At 41.3% G+C, this 25,403-nt stretch overlaps 1 protein-coding gene across 1 annotated transcript; it reads left to right on the top strand.

Annotated features, from left to right (window-relative positions):
* Positions 1 to 2,157: 2,157 nt before the first annotated feature.
* Positions 2,158 to 25,169, top strand: iqub (IQ motif and ubiquitin domain containing). The gene is made up of 14 exons (XM_049574208.1): positions 2,158 to 2,657; positions 4,368 to 4,472; positions 4,923 to 5,033; positions 7,080 to 7,214; positions 8,063 to 8,230; positions 10,221 to 10,396; positions 17,022 to 17,177; positions 18,417 to 18,627; positions 18,705 to 18,880; positions 20,594 to 20,764; positions 21,101 to 21,277; positions 21,368 to 21,616; positions 21,764 to 21,949; positions 23,659 to 25,169. The coding sequence occupies exons 1-14, from the start codon at positions 2,489 to 2,491 to the stop codon at positions 23,854 to 23,856; spliced, it is 2,388 nt and encodes a 795-aa protein (XP_049430165.1). The 5' UTR covers positions 2,158 to 2,488; the 3' UTR covers positions 23,857 to 25,169.
* The last annotated feature ends 234 nt before the right edge of the window (positions 25,170 to 25,403 follow it).

Genomic DNA, 25,403 nt, shown 5'->3' on the forward strand with positions numbered 1-25,403 from the left:
CAGAAAGAGGACTGAGCTTCTTTTCTGTTTGTCCACTTTTTGTGCACTTTAAGAGGACTGAGTTTGCTTTGTTTAGAAAAGTTTTCTTCACAAGTTCAAGCTCACACGGCATGACTAACTGATGACAAATGGTAGGTAAGTGAAGTATCAGGTTTAAGGTTAGTATAAGGTTGTAACCGTGTCGTATCAACGTCTGTGTAAAAAGTGTGAGCCAGCAGGACGAGACTAGTGTGACATTTTGACGACGTGTTATTGAGTATTTGCCTCTGAGAAGTTTAAGTAGAAAGTAGCAGAAAATCAAAATATCCGAGTAAATATCTCAAAACTGTGTTTAGCCTACTTCAGACAGTGTACTTAGTTACTTTCCACCACTGGTCGTACTTCATCGTATATCATATTATATTGTAGAATGTTTTTGTGTCTTATCACTTTGTTTTGTATTGCACAGTTTCATATTGCATCAAAGCCCCTCCCAAATTCCAGATCGTTTAGCTAACATGTCCCCACATGTGTGTTTAAGTGTCTCAGTGGGAAACACTGTGATTCACTAACAGGACAAACAGGACCCCCTATGGATAAATGAATACGTGTGTGTGTGTGTGTGTGTGTGTGTGTGTGTGTGACAGGTTTACACCAGGGCCCAGCTCCGTGATCTCCAGGGAGCCAGCTGATGTCCAGCTGCAGATTAGTGGAGCTTTACAGGGGCCACCATGTCGCCTCCTCTGGCTCACAGACTGAAATAGCAGCAGCAGCGCAGCTCAACATAAAGCTCCCATACGGTTGCTGTACACAGAGGGAGGCTGTAACATTACTAAAATAACACTGGATCTGATCCTCACGATGACACAGCCAACGTTTAAAGATTTTATCTGACCATACTTTCATGTATTTGTAGTCGTTAGAGGTAAAGTATGTGAGCACAATGAAAATTACAAACACCAACTACCATTACTGCTAGTAAAAGTATTTCTTTGTATATTAATATAATTTCGGTCCCGCACAATGCAAAAAAAACAAAAACAAAACACTACAACACTGCAACACTAAATCACATATGCATATTTAATTAAATAAAACAAATATTCTAAATGTACATTTCTGTGAGGCCAAAACACTTTATTCACATTACATTTTCTCACCTTAACTGGTTCAGTTGATCGTACTTTGTATGTTTGGGATGTAAAGCTAAAATCAAACGTAAATTTAAGTTTTTATTTGATATTTAAACGTTATAAATCAGCAAAATTGGTCACATTCTGCCATCTTCCTTCTTATCAGAGTACAAAGTAAACATCTTTAAAGAAAAAGCAAAACACTGACTACAATGTGTATTTAATTGTACTGATATTATAATGATTCCACACACTGAAAATAATGAGTCTATTGACTAATCTATCTAATACTCCATCAGGGTTTTAGTTTGTTTTATTTAGGTAGAGTCTGGGGGCTTCTTGCATCTACAAGATTTTTATTTTTGTGCAATAACAAAAAAATTACTGTACCAATTTATTTTTTCAAACAGTGTGTTGGTTTATGCATCGTCATAATTTATTTATTTATTTCACACTAGTCCATACCCATTGAGTGCACAGTTGCCCATGTACGGATTCACATGGTGTGTGTTTGGGATACGGGTCACAGGAAATTGCAAATTAAATAGTCAAGTGAACCCATTAAGAAGAGCAATGTATTCAGACAGAGCTTTTGTGAATTTGATAGTACGATTGCTTTATTGAAAGTACAGTAGATTGACCAGTGAGTGAATAGAAAAATGTGGGACAGACAGAATGACTGACTGACAGAATGACCAAAAATAGAAGAAAAAAACCAAACATTTGGCCATTCTAATTTATAGTGGGAAGAGGGTTGTGCATTTTCTGCCAGTCTTGGGAAATATTTGTAGCTTCAGAGAGAGTCCACAAAAAAACAAACAAAACAAACAAATGAATAAATAAAAATAAATCTCACCCCAGCCACCCTCCTCCTCCTCCTCTGATAAGTAAAGAACAGTCCCTAAGTCACAGGAAAAGCTTTCACCTTTAGGAACAGGTTTACAATCATCTCAGTTAAACGCCATCAGTAACAAAATTATATGATTTTTTTTTAGCAATTTAATTTTGGAAGAATATACTTTTGTTTTTATAAACTCCAAAGAAAACGGAAGTCTACTTTGACAGTGACGTTCATGGTTTCCATAGCAACGTGTACACTCTGGCGTTGCCTGGAGACCAAGATAACGTTAGAACGAGTGCTAGCTGCGCTTTGCTAATTCAAATTCTCGCTAAAAAGATGGGAATAAACCAGATAAAGGATTAAAGAAGAAGTTTAAACGAGGGTCAGTGGACTTGTTTCTCACCGTGTCACGGCTGTGTCACCGTGTCTCAGCGTTCAGGCGGGTTTACAGCTCGTTTGTTAACTTAAGTTGACTTAAAGTGGGGCAGCTAACAAGCTAACCTAGCATTAGCCGGTTAGTTACCGTTAAGCTGCCATGTCGGAGCAAAGAGAAGATAACGTTACAGAGCAGGAGGTGAAAGAAGGTGAGGAGGAAAAGACGGAAACAAACCTCCAACCAGGTGGAGTTACTGAAGAACAGACAGAGGACGACAGAGAGCCGGGGAGGGATGGAGAGGAGGCGCAGACTGACAGGAAGACCTCAGGTGAGCAAAGTTTGACCCCAGGTTAGTCCAGTCTGTCCTCAGGTGAGTCCAGTTCGACTTAAGGTGAGTCCAGTTTGACCTCAGGTGAGTCCAGTTTGACCTCATGTGAGTCCAGTTTGACCTCAGGTGAGTTCAGTCTGACCTCAGGTGAGTTCAGTCTGACCTCAGGTGAGTCCAGTTTGACCTCAGGTGATTTCAGTCTGACCTCAGGTGAGTCCAGTTTGACCTCAGGTGAGTTCAGTCTGACCTCAGGTGAGTCCAGTTTGACCTCAGGTGAGTTCAGTCTGACCTCAGGTGAGTCCAGTCTGACCTCAGGTGAGTCCAGTTTGACCTCAGGTGATTTCAGTCTGACCTCAGGTGAGTCCAGTTTGACCTCTCCAGTTTTAGTCTTTCATTTACAACTGGTACTGGTTGTCACTAAAATGGATAATATCCTGTAATTTAGTGATAATGATATAATTTATTTTATGCACAACCTGAATGCAAACATTCCAGATGCTGTTAGTTTTGTTATTTTTGGAGTGTTAAATATCATATTGATATTTGTAAGGGACTGTGTTTTATTTATCAGAGGCAGGAGGTGTGACCTCCTCTTTTTTTTCTACCCTCCCTGAAGCTATAAATGTTTTTTCTCGAGAGCCTCCCTGGGTAACTGGCAGAAATTGCATGACCCTGCCTCCACTATAAATTAGTGATTAGATTTTTAAACTCACCTTTTGACATTTAAAAGTTAAAAGTCAAACACAAAATCCTGGCGTTGGAAAAAAGCCTTGATTTTTCACTCTTAGCGTACATGCTGGTTAATTTGTGTAAGCGGTTTATTTTTGGCCAAATTTTAAATGTATAATAAAGAGATTTTGATTAAAAATCAATATTTTATGCTCAGATTTGATGATGGGTTTTTCTGATGGAGGCGTATGTCGCACGTGATGTGTCCAACAGCCGTCATTTTCACAGTTTCTGGCTGAGATAAATGGTGCAATTTGGTGATTTTTAAAGAAAGCATCCCTTCCAGTGGTAAAATAAATAAAGAATACAACCATTTACATTTGTATGCTCCACCCCTAAGCTGGAATAAAAAACACAAGTCCCTCCCTAGTGTTTAAAAAATTATTTGACATGCCTCTCCCTTTTTGCACTACTCCTTCCCCCCTCATAAGTAACGAATAGTCCCTAAGTGGAAAGCACGTACTCCCTCTTCTACTGTGTTTTATTTATTTGGTTTACCTGATGTTTCTCCTTTTTGTTTTTGTTGCCTTTTAATTTAAAAAAAAAAAAATCTCTCTTGATTTTCATATTAATGGTACCTCGGTTGTTTTCAGTTGCATCATTTCCACCGATGTTCTTTGTATTTTTCTTTGGTTAAATAATAAAAAAATAAGTTTGACCTCTTCAGACTGACTGGAGGTCCTTGACAGTGTTATAAATCAACTAATAAATATTTAAATGTTTCACATTGTCATATATTTTTCTGGTTTAATTCGGCATTGAAATTTAAAATAAAATAAAAAAGAAGAAGAAGTTTTACAAAAGGGCTCCAAAATTTGAGATGATAGGTGAAGTGCAGCTTCTTAAAAATTTATTTTGCAGATATCTCAAATAGTTTGGTGGATGTATTTATTAGATACTAAAATGGCTATGCTTGTCTAGTGTTTGATGGGAATATTTGTACTGACATTCAGGTCTATAAAATCTTTTTGGACTTTGCAGATGTGCTGGAGGCTGCGGAACAAGATGAAACTGATCTGCAGGATGACACCGAGCAGCTTAGAGAGCTTCAGCAAACAGGAAATGTTGGAAATTCAGTCTCAACAGGTCAAAGTCTAACTCAAACAGTTTCAAAGATCCTGCATGCATCTGATATCACTCGTTAAAACAAAAGTGTCAGATTCAGTGGCTGATAGTTTTGACAAAGTCTGAAAAAATATGCATGATTTACTTTGGATTTCTCTTTCACAAAACAATGAACGGCAGCATGTTGACACTAGAGGAGAATATCAGCCAATATTTTATTTATTTATATACAAATATTCGTAGCGTAATCAAACTATAATGATGAGGACCTATTTGATTTGATGAAGAGTTGTAAATTCTATGGTTATCCATCCAAAAGACCAACAGACAGACTGACATTGCCATCCCTCAAGCGATGGTGCTTATGTGGATTAAAAAAACGGTTTCCTAAATCTAGTGACTGAGAAGTACAATTCTTTTAATAATTTTAATGTGTTTATGTGATTAACCATAACCCTCTGGACTTTACAGATGTGCCTCAGCCTGCTGAAGAAGCTGAATCTCAGGCTGATCTGCCCGATGATGCCGAGCAGCTCAGAGAGCCTCAGAGAAAAGAAGATGTTGGAAACTCTACGGCAACAGGTCAGACTGAAACTTAGAGTTTCAGATCCAAAGAACAGTTATTATTTATTTTATTTATTATTGATGAATTCTTTAGTTCTCAGAAAACAATATAACAAAAAACTCTGTACATAATATAGACGGCATGGCAGCATGGTGGTGGTTAGCGTTGTCGCCCCAGAGCAAGTGTTTGTTTGCATTTTCTCCCCGTGTCAGCATGGGTTAAAATACTTAAAAAATAAACTACAGCTGCAAAACTAATGAGAGAATCTGTAAAATCTGAGCCATGATATGGGATAAGAACACTGGAAGTTAAGATAATGTGTTTGTAATGGTCATCAAAGTGGTAATTTAAGAATAAACACTGTTTCTGATGCTGCATGATGAGATTCATTCAGTTTATCTTCCAAATGAAATTCTGTTTATCTCCATTTTTAAAAAGATAAAACCTGTACTATCAGATTTTGTCTCACTAAGACTGATGTGTTGACGGTGTGACACATTTCTCAAATTCATTTGACACAGATCCTTCTATTTTTATTTCCATTGCAGTTTTACATATTGGCAGAGTGATAGAATCGGGAGGCACGATATAAACAAACCATAACAAATGAATGCAGATCATATTCATGCATTCTGGGATTGGCAGAAAAATGGAAAGATTGGTGTAGGCAGTGAAGTCCTGAAGATGTGTTGTGTGGTTTCTAGGTAACCCGACACAGGGATTATACAACATGAGGATCAATATCTTGTTAAAGTTCTATTAGCAGCGACCAAAACATTAAATAAACCCCCAATTAGGCAGTAAAGCACAGAGGAGCCAGGGGGAGCTTTGTTCCTTTTTATACAGGCATGTACAAAGTCCGGCCTAGGGGCCAATTTTATATGGCCTGAGGCTTGTCTCCTAAAATTTATGATATGTGGCCCACCACACATTATTCACTTTCTATTTTTTCCGTTCCCCTCATGACAGGAGGACCATCATACAGTGTGTGGACATGCACCAAATAGAAACTACGTAGGCAGAGCTAATGTGTTTCCACAAACAGTAAACAAGCAAATGAATGGTGACAGTAGCAGACATTTACTGTGAGGCAGCAGACATGTCCACAGCAAAGAAGTGTAAAGTGAAAAGTGAGCGCTGCTGCTTTTAGGAATGGGAGAATGTTGAATACTTTTTCACTAAAAGATGAATCAGTTGTGTTTGTCTCGTTTGTTTGTGTTTTTTCCCCATTAACACATATGATGCAGGAAGCAGCTGCCCCTGGGTATTTTCACATTATCTAATCTGTCCCTCATTCAAAAACGTTTTTGCAGCCCTGTTTTAATAAGACATGAGCCCATGACATCAGTTGAAAATGCATGAGGGTGATTTATCACTAATTCACTGTTAAAAAAGATACCGACATACATGCTGTTCTTCTTCATCGCCATCAAAGCGTGGCTGCGCAATATAACTCTATAATAATTATAACTTTATTCATATAGCATCATTAAAAACAGAGTTTACAAAGTGCTTTGACAGACAAAGCAGAAACAGGATACTCAGAAGGCAGTATGGCAACAGAGGGCCAAACAGTCCGACCAAAACATAAATGAGACACAACTAAGGTGCATTTGGGGTTAAGTTAAAACAAGAGGACAAAAAATACAAAATGTAAAATAAGGTATGATTATAATGTCTGTGTCTGTGATTGATCAAGGTCACATTGCATGTGCAGGGAACCTCTTTCATTTTCTGTAGCCTTGATTCAGTGTACCATGCATCTCTACGTTTTGCAACAAATGCAAATTTCCTGACTCATCACTGCATTCTTTATGATTTGGTCTGTTGGACTGGATCACTGACCACTCACAGACAACAACACTGGTATATTTTTATCTGTAAAGCGATACTGGGCAAACTCCCGGCCGACCCCTGCTCCCCTCTGTGTGTCAGCTCTAGTAGTTTTCAGCTGCATGCTACTATATAAAACTGTCCTGATAAAATCCCATGACACAAAGAAAACAGATTTCAGAGGTAAACTCAGCGTGTGACAAACTTTCTCTGTGTGTGGTGTGTTACAGTGAAGGTGGTGCTGGTGCCAGAGGGTCATGTGATGACTGTGGCCTTCGCCATCGGTCTCAGCATTCAGGAGCTGAAGCTTCACCTCGCCGCGGAGCTCAGAGTTCCTGCTGAGGTGCTGCAGATCTCTCTGGACGGTAGGTTTGTTTCTCGACAAACAAACACAGAGATGTTTGGGATTTTTGAAGGGTTTGAAGAGTTGAAGAGCAGTGAGTAAATTGTGGCAACAGCCTGACACCTGTCAAAGCAAGCAAACATCATATCTCACGAGAATGAAAAATAAATTAAAATAAATTCCTGATTTTGCTATTTTATTGTAGAAAAACATATTTTCACATTGAAAAAAGGGGGATTTCCACACACTTACGGTAAATTTGCTCTAAAATTCACATTTATTGCTTAGCTTTCGCTCAGTAACACCTTCATTAGAGTATACCAATAAATAAATGTGAATTTTAGTGCAAATTTAAGTGTGCGGAAATCCCCCTTTTTCATTGTGGACTTTGTAGTTGTTTTTCCAGCACCTCAACCAAGACTTGGCCGGGTTGAGCGGTGGTCCTCCCTCAGAAAAACATATTTTACCATGTTTCTTTTACTGGTTCCTCTCAGAGTGATGTGAGTCATTAAGCAAGCCCAAGAACAACATCAGACAAGAATCTAATGTTGATTTCTGCATCTAAAATATGTGAAAACAAAAGGAATGGTGAGAAAAATGAATTTCTAGTTGATCAAAATATAAAGTGTTTCCTGTTTTTTTCTAATTGAGACTGGCAATGTATATTGAAAAAATAAAATCAGACAAACGGCAGCGTAAAATACTTATTATAAACTTTGCTTGTTAATATGAATTTTCATAGAATTTTACAAACCTGTGTCATGGGGGCGCTGTCACATGCAGTTATCTGTTTCAAAGTGCCCAAATGTGAGTCAAAAGACTTGAAGATTTTCCAGCGTGTAATTGTAAGATTTCTGTTAATGTTTTCAGGCAGAGTAGTGGAGGAGCAGCAGAGCCTGATGGAGCTCGGTGTCCAGCCTCACGGCTCCACCCGGATGGAGATGAGCTCCACTGACCCGACTGTCCACCCACTCCGCCCAGTTCGCCCCCCAGAGCATGACAACATGCCGGATGTCATCACCGTCCGAGTCCAAACAGGTGTGAACACCCTGCTGTCTGCACTGTCCTCTACAGATGTTACGGCTGATGGTTTATCAGTGCTCTGTGTCAGTCTGTCTGTCAGAAATTAGCTTTAAATTAATTATTGTAGAGTTTTTTATTAATTAAGTAAAAAATGTAAACTTTGTACGTTTGATTTGTATGTTGTTGTAAGATTTTTGGGGATTTAATGGCATGAGCACTGAGGATTGCAGATTGCAACCAACTGAAACGTCTGCAAACCGATTAGAATTCTGTCAGTGTTCATTGTTCAGGAGGTTTTTAACAGGAGCTAAATTATCCACAGAGGTCTCTTCCTCTCCAAAACAAACAAGCCTGGTGATTTAAATCACTAAAGGCATTGAATAAAGCAGTTTCAGGTTAAAAAATTCTTCCCACGCTGCTTGTTGTGGAGGGGCTTGTTGTAGAAACATGGCAGTTCAACATGGTGATCTCTTTAGGCACGGACCTGCTTCTGATGTAGATGTAAGCGGCTCATTCTGAGCTATCAAAAACACAACTGTTCTTATTTTCAGGTGATTACACACTAAAGAAAGCATACTTATTATATTATATTCCATTTCTGCCCAGTGTAACTAATCAACTACTTAAGTGATTTTTAACTGATTAATTGATTGTAAATAAATACTTTTAAATTCTATAATTATTCTGTTGTCACTTCAGACTCCATAGCACAAAAGGCCAAAGGAAATCAGAAACACAAAAAAACGTATGCTTAGACTTAGACTAAGTTCCTCCTGTTCCTATTGGAACATTGGGCGACGAGTCCTTTCCACTTGCTCCGGTCCCTGGCGACCCTCCTTGTACCATGCCAGCTGACACCCATCCCGCTTAGGTCTTCCTTAAACGTCTGTCTCCACATCTTCTTTGGCCTCCCTCTCTTCCTCCTGCCGCCCTCAGGAACCCAGTCCATTGCCACACTTGCTGCTCTCTCTCTTGGCAGTTGTAGTACGTGTCCAGCCATTCTTCTTCTCCTGTCAGAGACCATGTCAGACAGTAGCGCCACCTCTGCCCTTCTCATCACCTCATCGTTGGTGATGTGGTCTCGCCATGAGATCCTCAAGATGGTTCTGAGGCATCGTCGGTGGAAGACATCCAACATGTTGGTAATGCTCGCAGTCCTCATCCATGTCTCGCAGGCATAGGTTGCTGTTGGAATGACCACTGACATATACAGACATAGCTTGATGGCTGTAGTGATGGCTTTGGACGACCATATGTTGGGGAGCCGTTGGAACACTCCTGCAGCTTTGCCCATTCTCGTTCGTCCATCTTTCTCCACCTCTCTTGTACTCGACATGTTACTGCCAAGATACGTGAATTTCTCAACGTACTCAATGTCATACTCGCCTAGAGTGAGTGGTGGGTGGTGTTGATCCTGTCCGATGATCATGGCCGTGGTCCTCTCGTGGCTGATCTGTAGACCAACCTTTGCTCTGCACTCTTGGAGATTGCTGGTCGTCTCTGGTCGCAACGTGGGTATGACTAATCAGAGCCAGGTTGTCCTCAAAGTCCAGGTCATGCAGTCTGCCCTGTCCCCACTTGATACTGAAGTTCGTCCCGGCGAGGGTCTTCTTCATCGCAAAATCCATAACGATAAGGAAGAGCAAGAGCAAGATGCAACCCTGTCTTACACCTGTCACGATGTCAAAGTCATCGGTTGTGCCACTGCTGGTTCTGACAGTGGAGCATAAATACATGTATAAAGCTAGTTCAGTGAATATAAACCTAAACTAAATTCCTAAATTCTAGACTAAATAGCTCTGCCTTGTTCATACGGAGAAGCTGAAATTATTACAAGCTGTGAATGAAGGATGAAAGGATTTGCAAAGATGGTGTGAAGGTACTTTATTTCAGAACGTACTTTTTTTTGACAGATCCCATCACTTTTTCTGCCGGACTTTTGGGCCACACACTTGACGACAGGAACACTGTTCAAAGACTTCAGTTCTTTCCTTCTGAATTCCAGATGAGGACGTGTTCCAGGAGGTGGTGGTGGAGATTGAGCGTCCTCTCCAGCAGAAGGCGTTCCTGGGCGGCTACAGACACCGGCTGACGGGGGCGGAGTATCACCACGCTGCCGTCCAGACCCTGCCCAAGAGGAGACCTGACAGAGGAGTGGTGGTGTTCAGCCGTGACACGCAGGTACAGGCTAGCACAGGGCTTCAAAACGAAGTGACAGACTTTAGTTCAGTTGCGTAGTGATACATTTGTTTTCAGACAGAATTTAATACAGAATAAAAACAATAAAAATGGAAGAACATAATGATTAAAAGCTCATTTAAACGCTTGAAACCACACAGACCAACAGCTGGAAGAGTGTGTGTGGTGCATTTAAAGGTCACTCATTACTGCAGAGCAGCGTTCTCATTCAGGCATGAGACAACACGACTTTATGTGCAAATTAAACAATCTAATTACAGAGAGCGAGGAAGAGTGTAAATGAGCTCCTTGAACCAGAAGACAGAAGACAAATGGTCACTGTAACACCTCTCTGGTACACGTTATGTTTAATTAGTTTGATTCTAACAGTCTTGTGCATTCATTTATTCATATTAAGAAGAATATCAACCAAAGAAAAACACTTACACAGTGTTTTAGTCCAGAAATACCTCACTTAGGGTTTTGTATAATTAACCTTGTTAGCTGATCACTGCTGATCTTTTTTTAAATCATCCTTCACTGTTCAGATTGATTTCTTTGCTTCCATGCTTTCTTATTTCTGTGAAAATCAACTCGCAGAGATGTGAAGCCTGCTGCACAGAGATAATCCATCACAGTCAATGTTCACCCAACGTTAGCTTTTACATTTTGTCAGTTAAAATGAATGTCTGCAACTTTTGTTGGTGTCTGAGTTGATTTCAGAAACTGAACTTTAGTGAGACTTTTGAAGAGCTAAAGCTAAACAGACCAACATTCAAACAAAATAAAGTCTTGACTGTGTCACAAAACAAAGTAAAACAAGATTAACCGAGCTCTCAATCAAGAATGTGACATTTCTTCATTGATTTTTTTATATAAAAAATAAATTATCATGTCAACTTTTTTCTTGGTGAATCTGCAAGATCATTTTGGAGGCTGTAGTTCTGCACTGCCCCCCTATTTATATATATGACAAAACACCTCTCAGCCTCTCAGTTATGGTGGAGCCAAAAACTGAACATTATAAATAAATGTTTGATTTGCAGGGCTGTTGTATTAGACTTTACACACAGGACACACAGTGTAAATTAGTGTTTAAGTCGATGCAGCTTGTGTTGTTTACTGAAGTTAAAGCTTGGGTAGGCAGAAATCTAAAAGAGGAAAGAAAAACGAAAACGAGCTTTCAAGAGCGCAGCGGCAGGTTGCGTCTGACGTTGCTAAGCAACCTTAACAAGCATCATATAGCCTGTTTACGTGAAATCCTGAGAGCAGAGCTGATCTTCTTCCAGGAGCTGTTTATAAGCCTATCGTCTGTGGGACAGATGTAAAGCTCTGGGTAGCCCTGTACAACTTTTCCATATTTATCACAGACTGAAATTTACAGAAGAAGGGAAAGATATCTGTCAGCTGTGACAGGACTAAGGATTTGAACTGAATAAATTACATTTCTCTTTGTTAATTTAATGTGTGAACTGACCTTTAACAAGTAAAGAAACCTACATATACGCAGAAATGTTTCATTGTGACAGCAGGGAGGTTTGGAGAAAGTACATGTGATGTTTAAGCAATATCACACGAGAGGGAGTAATGTTATACTCGTATATCATCATGGCTGTGATTTGGTCATAGGCATGAGGCTGCAGGCGATATACAAGTATAACATCACGAGCTCGAGTGTGATATTGCTTTTATACAACAGTTCAACAGTTAAATAAGCAAGGCTGATTAAGAAATGTTGAAAAATGAGGACAAAATAGATAATTTAAGCATTTTATTTGTCTTCCACCAACAAAAATAGTTCCCTCAGGACTCCGCTGTCACCGTTGCTATGTAACGCAGACATGGTGCGCCATGCACTGACTCTTTATACACATTTATCTGCACATTTCCATTAATTGTGCAGCTGGTGAAATAAGTCTCTCTCTTCGGCAGCATCTGTGCGAGTGAGTTTATTCCCAGCGGAGCTTTAGTGTACCAGAGATTGTCTGTGTGAGCTGCTGTCATCCTGGGCTTCAGATAAAGGACATTTGCATCTGGTGGAAGTGTGTTTAAATACTTTTCCAGGGATGCAACGCAACTGCTGACCTAACTGACACTAACCGTCAGTTTTGATTTGATTGTTGATTGCAATCAGCTGTGAGGCGGAGTGATACATACACAGTGAACTAACCGTGATGTTGTTCTCCAATATCGTCACGGTTTTACTGTCTCTCGACCAATCAGATTGCAGGGCCGGAACTAACTGTTGTATAATTTTGTAAATGTAAATGCACGAGACTGTCCTCCCAAGATAAATGACAGGATTTAAAGTGATAAAATCTGGCTGGTGACCAAAATAAAGGAGGAATTAATGTAACACTATTATAGAGCAACACAATCCACGTAAGGAGGAGGATGGTGAATGGATCAATGTGTGCATCTCCAAATTAGAGAGATACTGTGCATATTTACAGATGTGGCCCAGCACCACATATGTCGCTTCATTAATTATCACAGTCAGAATCTGACAGTAAATAATAATCAGTATGTTTATGAGCTCAAATAATTTGCAACAGTCTTCATGATGACTCCGCCGCTGCATCAGTGCTGTCAGATCAGTTTTTTGTTTTTATTTTCAGCATGTCAGATCATGATGTTTTGTCTTTTCCACCTCAAAGACAGTGTGTGACTCACTCACCTTCACCCTCCTGCACACAGCTGCCCTCTGCCACAAATATACTCTAATGACGGAGGCTGGCTCATTACAGATGTACATATATGAAGACACACACCGCTGCAGTAATGAGACCTCAGGGTGTGTGTGTGTGTGTGTGTGTGTGTTGATGTTGTGATGAGATGACCTGTTACCCCACAGTAAAGACTGTTTAGACATCACAGGGTCACAGCCTGCTGGCCTCATTATCCTGTCTTCCTTCTCTTTACAGCACCTCATTTATCATCAGTGGTTATAATAGGAATCTTCTGTTTTATTAATTTAGGAATCAGGTCACAGTTGTGTGTTTCTGTTCCTTTTTCTATTCAGCTCCCCTAAAATATTCCTCAGTGTTAAAAGCCATGCATGAATGAGAAACATGAAAACATATCTATAATTGTGTGGCAACCTGTACAGTTGTTTAATAAGCTGTCACAGCACAGTGACCTCTGACCCTTGACTTTGTTACTGTACAGTAGTCAGTAACTGGGTGGTTTGTTTGTGTTATTGTGTAACTTTGGTGAATCTGAGCTAACGCTTTAAAACACAAAAGTCACACAATAACACAAACAAACTTTCTGATGGAGGCAGCAGGAGACCAGCAGCTCCTGTGTTCAGCCAGTTAAAACTGCTGTTTTTGTCAGTGGAGTCCGGTTTTGAAGAGAGCACAGATAGATTTAATTTTCATTTCAGTTTTGCAGTGGAAAGGATTGTGTGTTTGAGAAGTGCTAAGCATACGACTGGATAAATGACACTTAAACTGCTGGAGTTGTGTTTGTGAAGAAGTTTTGACATTGTTGTGCTGTTGTTAAACGCCAACCCTATGACTTCAGTTCATCAGGAATTCTCTCTTTTTTGACTTACCTGACCTAACATTATCAAGCACATAATCTGCATATTGTTTACATGTCTATACATCTTATTAGTTTTTGCTATGCAAATAAAAAACATGCAAATGAAACTTTTGTCCAACTGAGTGTATAAATATTATCGACACAAGGCTCTCCTATAATGCCAGAACAAGATAGTCTTTGTAGTGTTCCTATTTAAGGCTTTGGTATGCTTGGAACAAATCAGTTGGTGCAACATGTCATCCAACCACGTTTAAGTGTTCACAGCTGTTTCCAGCATCCACACTGGAATTTATGAATCGTACAAATGGGGATAACGGCGCACATTTTGAGACGGTCTCTCCTCTAAGACTTGATGTTGCACTCCAGTGCCAGAGGTCAGTGTAATACTGAAAGCCAGACTTAAGTAAAAGTACAGATATCTTACCAGAAAATGATTTTGGTCAAAGTTAAATTAGAATATTACTTGTACTATTACTTGTTGGTAGCATGTATTCTGACATGCAGCCTAAGCTTTACTGGATATTGAAACTTAACTGGAGCATTGAGAGCACTTGTTTGCCCTTCTGTGATTAACCTATAATCTAATTTACAAACCAGGAGCACTGATTCACCGAACCTTCCGATTTTATTTTGTAGTGAGGAAGTAACGCTAATTTTTAGGACTCAGAAAGTGGAGTAAAATTAGAGTGAAATACTTTTAGTAAAAGTATACATTTTATCAGGTAATGCAGTGGAGAAAAAGTGAAAGTTGACAGAAATCTAAAAACCCAAGTGAAGTACAGATACTACCAAGAAATACTTAAGTATTTTAACAAAGCATTATTTCGTTACATCACCGCACCACTGTCAGGTGTTCACACAAAAAGTGACAGAAGAACTTATTAGATGTATGAAACATTTGAGAGAGAAAATCAAACCTGGCCCAACTGTCAGATTGTTGCACACAGTGCCGTTGATCTGATGTCAGAGAGGTGTGGATGGATGGAGCTTCAGACGCTGTGAGGAGCAGACTGACACCTTCAGGATTTAATTGACGTGTGCGCTCACTGAGCATCACTTTTTCTTTCCTGTCAAAAATATGGCCATCCTGTATTTCGCATGTTGTCGTTCTTTGTCTGAATAAATCTTGTTAACCTGAATCTTAATAAACCTTCTGGCATGATGTAGATTTGCAGACATTGATCACTGCAGACATTTTCAAAAGCACAGGTAGAGCGAGCTGATGACATTAATGAAAGGTCAAACTCTCTCTGGTTGGATGTTTCTCACTCCGATGCTCTCTGGGATTCATAGCTGACTTCCCTACTGAGGTTGTTATGGACACAGTCCGTGACCTTTGACTTTTTAATGAAACAGAGTTTTTTCAGCTCAGTGTCTAATTGATTTCACCAGGAAGGGTTCGTGTCCATCACCGCGTTAAAATTATCAGTCAGCTGACACTCCATGTGGAAATGAACTCTTGTGTTTGCTCATCATGTCACTGGACTTTGAAAGTATATTATACAGTTGCACTCAATAAGTGTTTCAGCTAAGCTCATATAAAATGTGTGTACTGTCCTTTTGGGCGCTCTGAGATGATTCCAGACTAATTAAAGGTTTGGCTGAGACTTTTTAGGGTACTCGAGTATCATCAATCTGTGTCACAAGCCTGGGAAATGTAAAACATTACTCACCACCTCATCTCGCCTCCAGTGAACCTCCATTAACAGCCTGAAGCCTGTGACCTCAGCTGTGGCCTCCAGATGCTCGCAGCTGCCCTGCTTCCCTCCATTACACAGCTCATCCATATCAGCAGACAGAGCCTGTCTGCAGGGCAGGAAGCTGATCCCTCCTCGGGCACAACCACAAAACTCACTGAATATTTTCACAGTTTTAGCCCATTTGATGGAGGTTACCTGTGCCAGGTGTAAGCTCAATTTATTCCATACAGAGATCAGCAACCAGGGAAACTCATTGCTCTGTCTAAAGCCCAGCTCAGACCAACGATTCATGACGAGACAAAACTGTTTTAGGACGTTGCAGAGAAAAGTTGCAGCAATGTGAACTGGCCGGTCTGAGCTCAACTCAAGCCGGCTGATGGTGTCACCTGACACTCAGCTGGTCAAATGGCCGGCGGCTGGTTTTAAAGCATGTCACCTGTTTTAACAGCCAATCAGCTTGTAGTGAAGTCCGCTGGTTTGTTTGTTTTTCGCCGTTTCATCACTACTACAAATGCTACTGCGCCTTGAGGGAGTTTCTTCAAATTTGGCACAAATGATGGACTCATTACATTTTGGTGGTCGTAGGTCAAAGGTCACTGTGACCTCATCTGTCTCACTCTTGTGAATGTGATCCCTCGAGAACACCTTGAGGGTATAGACCTTTTTCACGGCAGACATTTTGACACGTCAGAGTAGGAGCAACACAGGTGTGTTCAATGACACTAATGACAGCTGCGTTCCACTTAGGGGAGACCCTGGTATTGTCCATGTTGGCTAAATGTTACTAGCTTACTGGGACACTGAATGGAACTCAGCCATCCTTAATGTTATCAATTTCACCTGTGCTTTTTCTACTGACACAAGTCAAAATGTCTGCTGTGAAAAAGGTCCATTACCTCAGATTTGACACAAACGTCCACCTGGGCTCAAGGATGAGCTGTTTAGAATTTAATGGTCAAAGGTCAAGGTCACTGTGACTTCACAAAACTCAAGAATTCATACACTAATTATGACAAAATTTCACTTAAATAGGATGAAATTATAAAGTGATGACATTTTAATATCCAAAAGGTCAAAGGTCAGCTTGACTGTGACATCATAATGTTCTGCATGAACACTTTTCTGGTCGTTATTCAGCGTCATATCTCAGGAACAGAAGGGGAGAGATACTGAACTGGTGACTTTAATCTTGGGTGCTGATTGTATAGATCTTCTGTGTGTGAAGCATCCATGTTTTCACTGACATGGATATAAACTGAAGGAAAACTTGACTAGTTCACGGAGGCATACTACCGCGAGGCAGTAGCTCTAGTTTTGAATGTATTAATTTGTTTATAATTATAGAAAAATGTGTTCAGTCTCTTTCTCTGTGTCTCTGTCAGACAGTGGAGCTGAAGTCTCAGGCCCAGCAGTGTCCCGTCAACGTCTCCACCCAGATGACCGGAATCGGCTGCTACGTCTCCTGTATGAACGACAAACTGGTCACCCCCGGCAACTACATCACTGCTGATGAGTATCATGACAGGAGGTTGAGAGCTGTAGGTGAACACTGAGTTTGTGTGATTACAATGCATGCATCATGTCACCCACCAGCAGGAGCATTTATTAGTCGGCTTAGGCACGGTGCATCGTGGCAGTTGTAGTTTTGTTTTACTTACCACAGCCCCTTTTCTCTTTTTTTCAGTGATCATGTAGCACCACTTTCAAAAGTTTTTGCACCTTTCTAATGCATAGACAGCCCAGTTTTGTACGAAGACCTTTCCAACAGTAAAAGCACTTCTTTAAGGGAAAGATCTGCCACCTTTTATGTGGATGTCCAGTTGGTGTTGATGAAAATTGTCAGTTGAAGCGATAAATTCTTCAGTGCTTGACTGACAAAGCTGAGTTTGCAGATGCAAAATCTGTTGTTCCTCCTGCAGCCAGCACCGTAATTTGATGTGGTAGAGAGACGTAGTTCATGGCAACGAAAACGACACGCTATTTCGGCTTGGATTTCTAGCCCCCACCTCTGGGTAGCCAGGGGTGTGCTCTGACCTCAGCAACTGAACTTCCTTGTTCTTTTTACTTGTATTGCAAACTAGCGACGTTTCCAACAGCAAAATGGCATCCCTAAATATGAGTGCAGAGGATGTTATGGAGGAGGATACATTGTGCAGTGTTTTGGCTGACTCAGATGTTATTTGAGCCAGAGTACACAGCCAAAAAAATGCAGCAGAGCGAGGCCGAGGCTGTGGCAACATTATTTAGAAGCTCACGTGCAATGCATCCTGGTACATGTAGGTGCTGCCAGCATGACCCTGTGCAGGAGAACTCAGGTTTCTTGGTCGATATAGCATGTAGTGAGGGATTTATTACTTCAATTAATGACCTTTACTATCGACACTGATTGGACATCCAAATTATGAATTTTCTCCCCAGTGTAGAAATGGTCAATATGGCATTATCAGTTTGTTTACAAGTGGAATATCTGTCCTGATTGTGGTGCTGGAGGAAAGGTCAGGGGGGTCACCTGCTAATTTTGGGACAATTTGGCCTGTAAAGTTGAAATATCATGTTCTGGATCAAACTGTTGTACAGATGGAAAGACTATCTAGCCTACTGGAGCAAAAAAACAGAGTCAACAATGTAGATATAATAACTTAATAGAATACTGTGATAAAATAACATGATAAATAAACAAGTTGTACTCTGGTAAAGATACTATGCAGCCTTATTTCATCTTGTTGCTCTTATATTCTGTGGTGACCTGCTCTCCTCGTCTCTTTTCACCCACTCAGACGATCCGTCTGCAGTCGTTTGCTCGGCGCTGGCTGGCTCAGCAGGAGGTGGCCAGGCTGAGGAGGGATCGGGACCGGCGGCTAGCTTGGCTGGAGCTGCAGGAGAAGAAGAGGAAGGAGGAGAAAGAGGAGCAGCTGAGAGACCGTCGCCACCGCTGGATGAACCCGCAGAGGAGGGAGGACTTCAACCTGCTGTACCACGCTCTAGAGAGTAGGCTGCGTGTGACGAGGTCTCACTCGGTTGTAAAGCTGATGTTGACGAGTAACATGTTCTAATTGTGTGTTCAGAGTGGAGGTGTGAGGAGGAGCAGCAGATCCGCTCATCCCTGCGAGGAGCTGAGAGGAAGGCAGCTCTCTGTGCGCTGCTGGAGCAGGAGATGCAGCTCATCGCCGCCATCGGATGCCATCGCATCGCCGTCCAGAACAACAACTATGACAAAACTGTCAGGAACTTCCTGGACAAGGTCAGAGGTCACTGCTCCTACTCCACCCACAGCTCTCAGTCCAGATCAAAACAGTTTTTATGTCTGGTTAGAAATCCACTTCGAAGTGATCTGGATGTTGAAGTGAGGGCTAAAATTAAAACCCTTTTTTACTGAACACTGTATAGAGAAAACTCTTGCTCAATCAAAGACAAAAAGAGAATAGGGGGCATGTAAGTAGTCAGAGTACACGAAGAGTTAACAGACCACCTTAATCAGAATGATCTTTAATCATGTGTAGACAGCTCCTAATTAAACTTGATGTCTCAGCTTAAGAGTTGACTCGCCAGGAAGTATCTTTTTGGCCATTGTCTTTCTAATAACTGATTGTGGGTCGTTTAGCTCGGGATATTTCTGGACCTCAACAACAAGTCTCTCCTCATCCATTCTTTGTCACACATGAAAAATAGTTCTGCCATAGGAGCAGAGAAAAGGAGCTGCTACAGGAGCTGGTATGTACAAGCAGAGAGTGAGTGGAGGAAAAATGCATTAAATAGGACAGTGATATGAAGTGCGGCTGGGTGGCGCAGCATATTGTTTAAAGTGCTGCGTTTGCTGCTGGTGTGTCTTGGCCTTTAGTTGGAGTACTGGTCGTAGAAGTTGTAGAAACAGTAGTAGAAGTAGCAACAATAGAACTGATATCCGTAGTAGTTGTGGTAATACAAGTAAAACAGGGCTCCATAGATCCTTTAAAGGCCTTAACATGCGTTACATTCATTCATATAAAAATAAGGCCTAAACTGTTTTTTGGCATTACATTGTAAAATCTCAAAATAACAAGTAGCATCTATTTTTTAATAATGAGTTATTGAAAGCCTCTGGCATTAACATCATGTCAGAATGCAGTTCCAACAATAATCATATTTGGTCTCTGGTCGCGTTGCTCAGAGCAGATGATTCACCATCTGCTCACTAGATGTAACTGTGCCCTGTACGACGAGGGGAAGTGCAGATTCAATGAAAATGTGCTATTCAACCAAGGTTTCATGGCATGGCTGAAACCAGTGTGAGGCAGTGCATATAAAACTCAAACTCACCAATAAACGACAGGTATTTCCAAATTCTGTTCTACCCTTTGTCTCCACCATGCAAAACTTGGGCAAAATTTGAACGTATTTATAGGTCTAATCCCACATCACTGATGTTGCTTTGTGTTTTTTTTCCTCTTCAGTTTGGTCATTGTAAAATTGGTGTTAAATGTCATTGCAAGTGGCAATCAGAGAGTGTTAAATCTAACTTACCTTGGTAGGAATACTGCGACAAGTAGTATGAGTAGTAGAAGTAGAAGGAGGAGGACGATGAAGAGCATTAGTAGTAGTACTGGGGCAGTAGTTGTAGGGTTAGCATGTCTAGTAGCAGTAGTAGTGGTTGTAGTCATCGGAGCCTGCTACTGCTACTCTTACTACTACTACTGCTACTTCTACAAGATGTTTGAGTAGTGTAGTCGTCGGAGGAAGAGGAGGAGGAAGAGGAGGAGGAGGAAGAGGAGGAGAACTTAGCTTTAGTTGTGGTAATGCTAGTATCAGTAGTAGGGGTAGTGGTAGCAGTTTTTGGGATTAATATTTACAGTATTATTTGCATTACTATTAATATTAATTTCAGTAGTAGCAGTTATATTGTGAGGTGTAGCAGCAGTAGCAGAAACAACAGCAGTATTATCAGCAGTAGTACTAACAGTGTGTTGGTGTGTTTCAGTCTGCTGCTCCTCATCGGTGGCGAGCTGCAGACGGTCGACTGATCGAGAAGGACAGTGAACACACCATCAGAGCCAGACAGCTGAGAGATCTGTACAACGACGTCAGTCTGTTTACTGTCAGCGGCAAGCAGAGATGCCACGTTCTCATGACACTCAAACACACTGTCAAGGTACCACACACTCACACACACACACACACACACACACACTGCTGTCCAACAAACAATACCCAGGCTGTGTGTGTGTGTGTGTGTGTGTGTGTGTGTGTAATCCCTTCTATAGGAAAACATACAAATTCTACATAAAAATATGAACAACACTTTAGAAAACATTAAACAAACAGGAAATACAACATCAGGACTGTTGATGGTACCTTTCAAAATAAAAGTCTGCTTCGCACACATTAGATTTGTTGTTTGTTTGTACGTCAGAACACTCCAGACTTGTTTGCTATGATCATATCTGTTATTGTTGGCAGCATGGTTGTGTTTGTCCTTGTTGTACAGGAGCACGAGTGTCAGCTGACGCGGGACATCGTGGATTTGATTGACAGGGAGGTGGACCTGATGTCTCGGGGGGTAAAGGAAGCCTCTCTGGAGGGGCTGAGGAAGAGGATCTGCACTCTGTTCCTCCAGTACATCAAAACACCAGCGTTTAACCCTGAGGTGGCCAAGCTGCTGAAGGTGAGCAAAGAGCCCTGCTAAGTTCATGAACTTTGGACACGGCTGGATATAAATGTAAATATCTGCATATGATCCTAAAATCTATCCCAGGTTCCCCAGAATCCCTCTCAGCTGAAGAACGACATGTTCCTATGCTGGGGCTGTCATCGCTACCTAAACTCTGCCAACTTCAAGCCGTCCGCCAGCACCCGTCTGAGCGGTCGGTGCCAGGACTGCATCAGACTGGACAACATAGCCAGATCTCGTGATGACTTCTCCTGCTACAAAAGCATCCTGAAGAGGCTGAGAGCTGACGAGCAGCAGCTCAACGAGGACGCCAAGATTCCCTTCCTGCTGCAGGTGACCCGCTTTCACTTTATGTGTGTTAGTTTGATTCATCTCACTCCTCTACAGGCCTCGAGACGACACTTCCTGTTTCCTGCCTCAGGTTGCTGATTTTATAGTGCAGGTAACCTGACCCTGATGTCTCCATGTGTGTCCTGTCAGGAGGAGGATGTGCAGTACCTGGTGGAGGTGGTCTGGGCGTCTCGCTCGGCCCTCCACGCCAGCAGCGACCTCTACAACCTGGTGTTTGTCCGCTGGGAGCGTCAGCGGGACTGGAGCCCCTGGAACTGCATCCTGCTGTCCAAAGAAGAGACTTCAGCTCACCTGCAGGTGGAAAACATCCACAAGGTCTGTCCACGTAAACATTAACAGCAAAAACTGTTGTTCCCACGAGTCACTCAGACACAAAGACAATTCTTAAATCGGGTTCAGGTTTATAAAAACCAAACTTACCCTTAAATTTGTTAATCAGCAGAACAGAATCAACTGGGTTTTTTACCCACTTTTTGTTCTCATAGTTCGGAATGACCAGTTCCCCATTAATGAGTAATTCTGGTTTATTAAAACTTGGGTTTTTGGCAGTTTTGTCCCTCATTTATTTGTTAAGAGATTTGATGACACAGTGACATCACTGAAAGAAGTTCAATGAGAAACACAAGCTGTCAAGTGATGATTTCTTTACGGGCCTGGCTTTGTGCACAGGGACATTGGGCCTCATTCACTAATATCCGCGCAGAAATGTTCTTACTCTCCGCAAAAAATAAGTACTTGCGCAAAATCACCGTTGGATTCATGACACGTGCGTACCGGCCAATTTTGTTCTCACCACCGTGCGTATGTTAGTAAATCAGAACCATTCTAAATTGACAGGCGCGTGTCCGCGATCTGCAATCAGCATACTGCCACGCCCCCATTTCTCCATGTAAGGAAACCGCTTGCCTAGAGTTGATTCATGAATGAAGGAAGCGGTTACACGAGGAGAGAAGTAGTAAATTTCACAGTTTGTTAGAAGCGATGGCGCCGGGTCTTACAGGAATGCCATGGGTCATTGTAAGATTGTGGAGGACACAGCATGCCAGGATGATCTTGCACACCTTCTCAGGGGTATAAAGTAGTTTGCCACCAGCCGTATCTGATCCAAGCACATCCAACGGCCCTTAAGTACGCCAAAAGTGTGTTCTACGGCGCGTGTGTGGGCATGTATGTTATTATAGCGCACCTCTTGAGGGGCTTCAGGGTTTGCGTATGGTGTCATCAGCCATGTTTTAAGGCCATATGCCCGGTCACCCAAACAATATAACATTTTAACATTAACGGAATAGAGACTTACTGACAATACTACCTACAAACAATTGAAATAAAAGACTAGAACAAAAGATGCTCACCAACAAGCCATCCACTTCTCACAGCCCCTGCCTCCAAACGCATTCCCACTGTACTGTTTTGCAAAATAAATGAGTCGTGGTGCCTCCTGGCCAGCGGGCCACAGCCTTAAGGATATGGCAGTCGGCATTACAGATCATCTGCACGCTGATGGAGTGATAGTTTTTCTCTTCATGTTATTGTTAATATTTTAACTGTCACAATGATGAGGGTGAACGTGTGTCAATTTCATGGTAATTTAATCCATTTGGCCAATATATTAGTAAATTAATTATTTTAAAAAATGTTCATTAAATCTCTTTTTCATGAATGTGGTTTTATAGACTCTGCATGTACTTAAAAGGTATGTTTGCATTTTCTAAGTCAGTTCGGCCTTCCTCATTTGTGCGTACGCATGGTCTGAGGCAGTTCTAAATTTGTTCGCAGAGTAAGAACAAATTCGGGTAAGAAAATATTTATGAATCCCGGATTTGTGCGTCAAACGATCGTACGCACAGTTTAAGCACAGATTTGTGCGTACACACTGTTTGTGAATGAGGCCCATTGTGTTTGGTCTTCTCTCTGCTTGTCTGGTCGAACAGTAAAAGATGCAGTTCAGGCTCCAGCTGTTACACAGACTCCCTCCTCTGTGTGTGTGTGTGTGTGTGTGTGTGTGTGTGTGTGTGTGTGTTCAGGCATACGAGGCAACATTCATCCGCAGGATTGAACACAAACACATGCTGGCTCGGCGCCACTTCAGCCAGATCGCCGTCATGGCCGAGTACCTGGACCCTCAGCCGCCTGCTGCCCTGGGCAACCAGCTTGTCTCCAAGCCCATCACTATGGCGACAAGCAAGCACACCATTGACACCCCACCGGCCTCAGCCCGTTAAGAAACACCCTGTGGTTTTCTTTCTTCTGTCACTGTTTCCTCCTTCACTCATATTGTCTGAGACTTTAGGAAACACTTTATCTGAAATCTAAAATAAAGTTAAGAGTGGTTTTACTGCTGGTTTCTACTTATGTCAAGTTATTTCACTTCTAGTACTTTTATTTTGAAAGAAGGATGTAGTTACTTTTGCTCAGATTTAGTGGCATCTAGTGATGAAGATTGCAGGTTGCAACCAGCTGAAACTTCTCCTAGTCAGAATTCCTTCAGTGTTCAGTGTTCAGGAGGTTTTTACCAGGAGCTGAATCATCCACAGAGGTCTCTTCCTCTCTAAAACAAACAGACCAGCTGATTTAAACCAGTAAAAACACTAAATAAAGCAGTGTCATGTTTTAAATCAGTGTTTCACTGTTCAGCTAGTCGGAGACAGGCTGCTAGTCCGGCACTTACAAATGTGTGGTCACCCTTTTTCTCTGTTAACTTGCGATCCAGATGTTCACGGGTGTTTTTTGGGAGCTGAATTATCTGAGGAGGTCTCTTCCTCTAAAACAAACGGACCCAGCTGATTTAAACCGGTAAAAACACTGAATAAAGCAGTTTCATGTTAAAAATTGGTGTTTTTCTTACGCATAAATGCAAATAGCCCTATCAGGAGCCAGTGTTGCGTTTCTCTGTTCTGGGCTACTGTTGAAACATGGTGGTGAACATGGCGATCTCCACAGGCAAGGACCCACTCACTATGTAGATATAAACGGCTCATTCTAAGGTAACAGAAAGACAATGGTTCTTATTTTCAGGTGATTATACACCAAAGAAAACATAATTGTTATATTCTATTTTTGTCAATATACCCCCCTAAATCTGACACACTGGACCTTTAAGTTGATGATTTTCAGCTCATCAGGCTTAAGTAACGTTTGTTATTTGTTTCTCACGTTACAGTTGATCTCTGCCGGAATATGTTTGCCATTGACCTCTCTCTGAATTGCAGATACTGTACATGCAGTTCCACAAGTTTGGCCTGACACTTAATAAAAATAATGATTATAATTTATCCTTGAAATAGCAAATAACAGTTCAGCTGCTGTGTGAAATTTGTGGAGTTCCCCTTTAGCGTGCTGCTTTTGGAAACTGAGACTGAGCGACAGTGAACACACTTCAGAAACACCTCAGGTAAAAAAAAAAAACAGTTTAAAGAATCAGCTCTGAGTCTGAAGATTGAACCTGAACATTCAGTGTGACTCTGACCAATCAGAGCTTTTGATACATAAAACATATTGTGCTGATAATACTTCTGCACTTCTACTTAAGTAGGATTTAAAAATGCAGAACTTCTACTTGTGATGGATTTGTATGAATTGTATTTTTACATTGTGTCATTGTTAATTTATTAATATTAAACACTGTAAAAGTTTATATTTGTTCTCTGAGGTCTCTGTACATATGTGTTGTTGGTGTTGGTGTGTAATATTTGACCAAATCCACACTTAAATCCACTGTTAAAAAATTCCCAGCTAGGCCCAAATCCATCTCCTGCCCCCTCTGCTAAGT

This window comes from Epinephelus fuscoguttatus, linkage group LG4, assembly GCF_011397635.1.
Source record: "Epinephelus fuscoguttatus linkage group LG4, E.fuscoguttatus.final_Chr_v1".
Taxonomy (NCBI): domain Eukaryota; kingdom Metazoa; phylum Chordata; class Actinopteri; order Perciformes; family Serranidae; genus Epinephelus; species Epinephelus fuscoguttatus.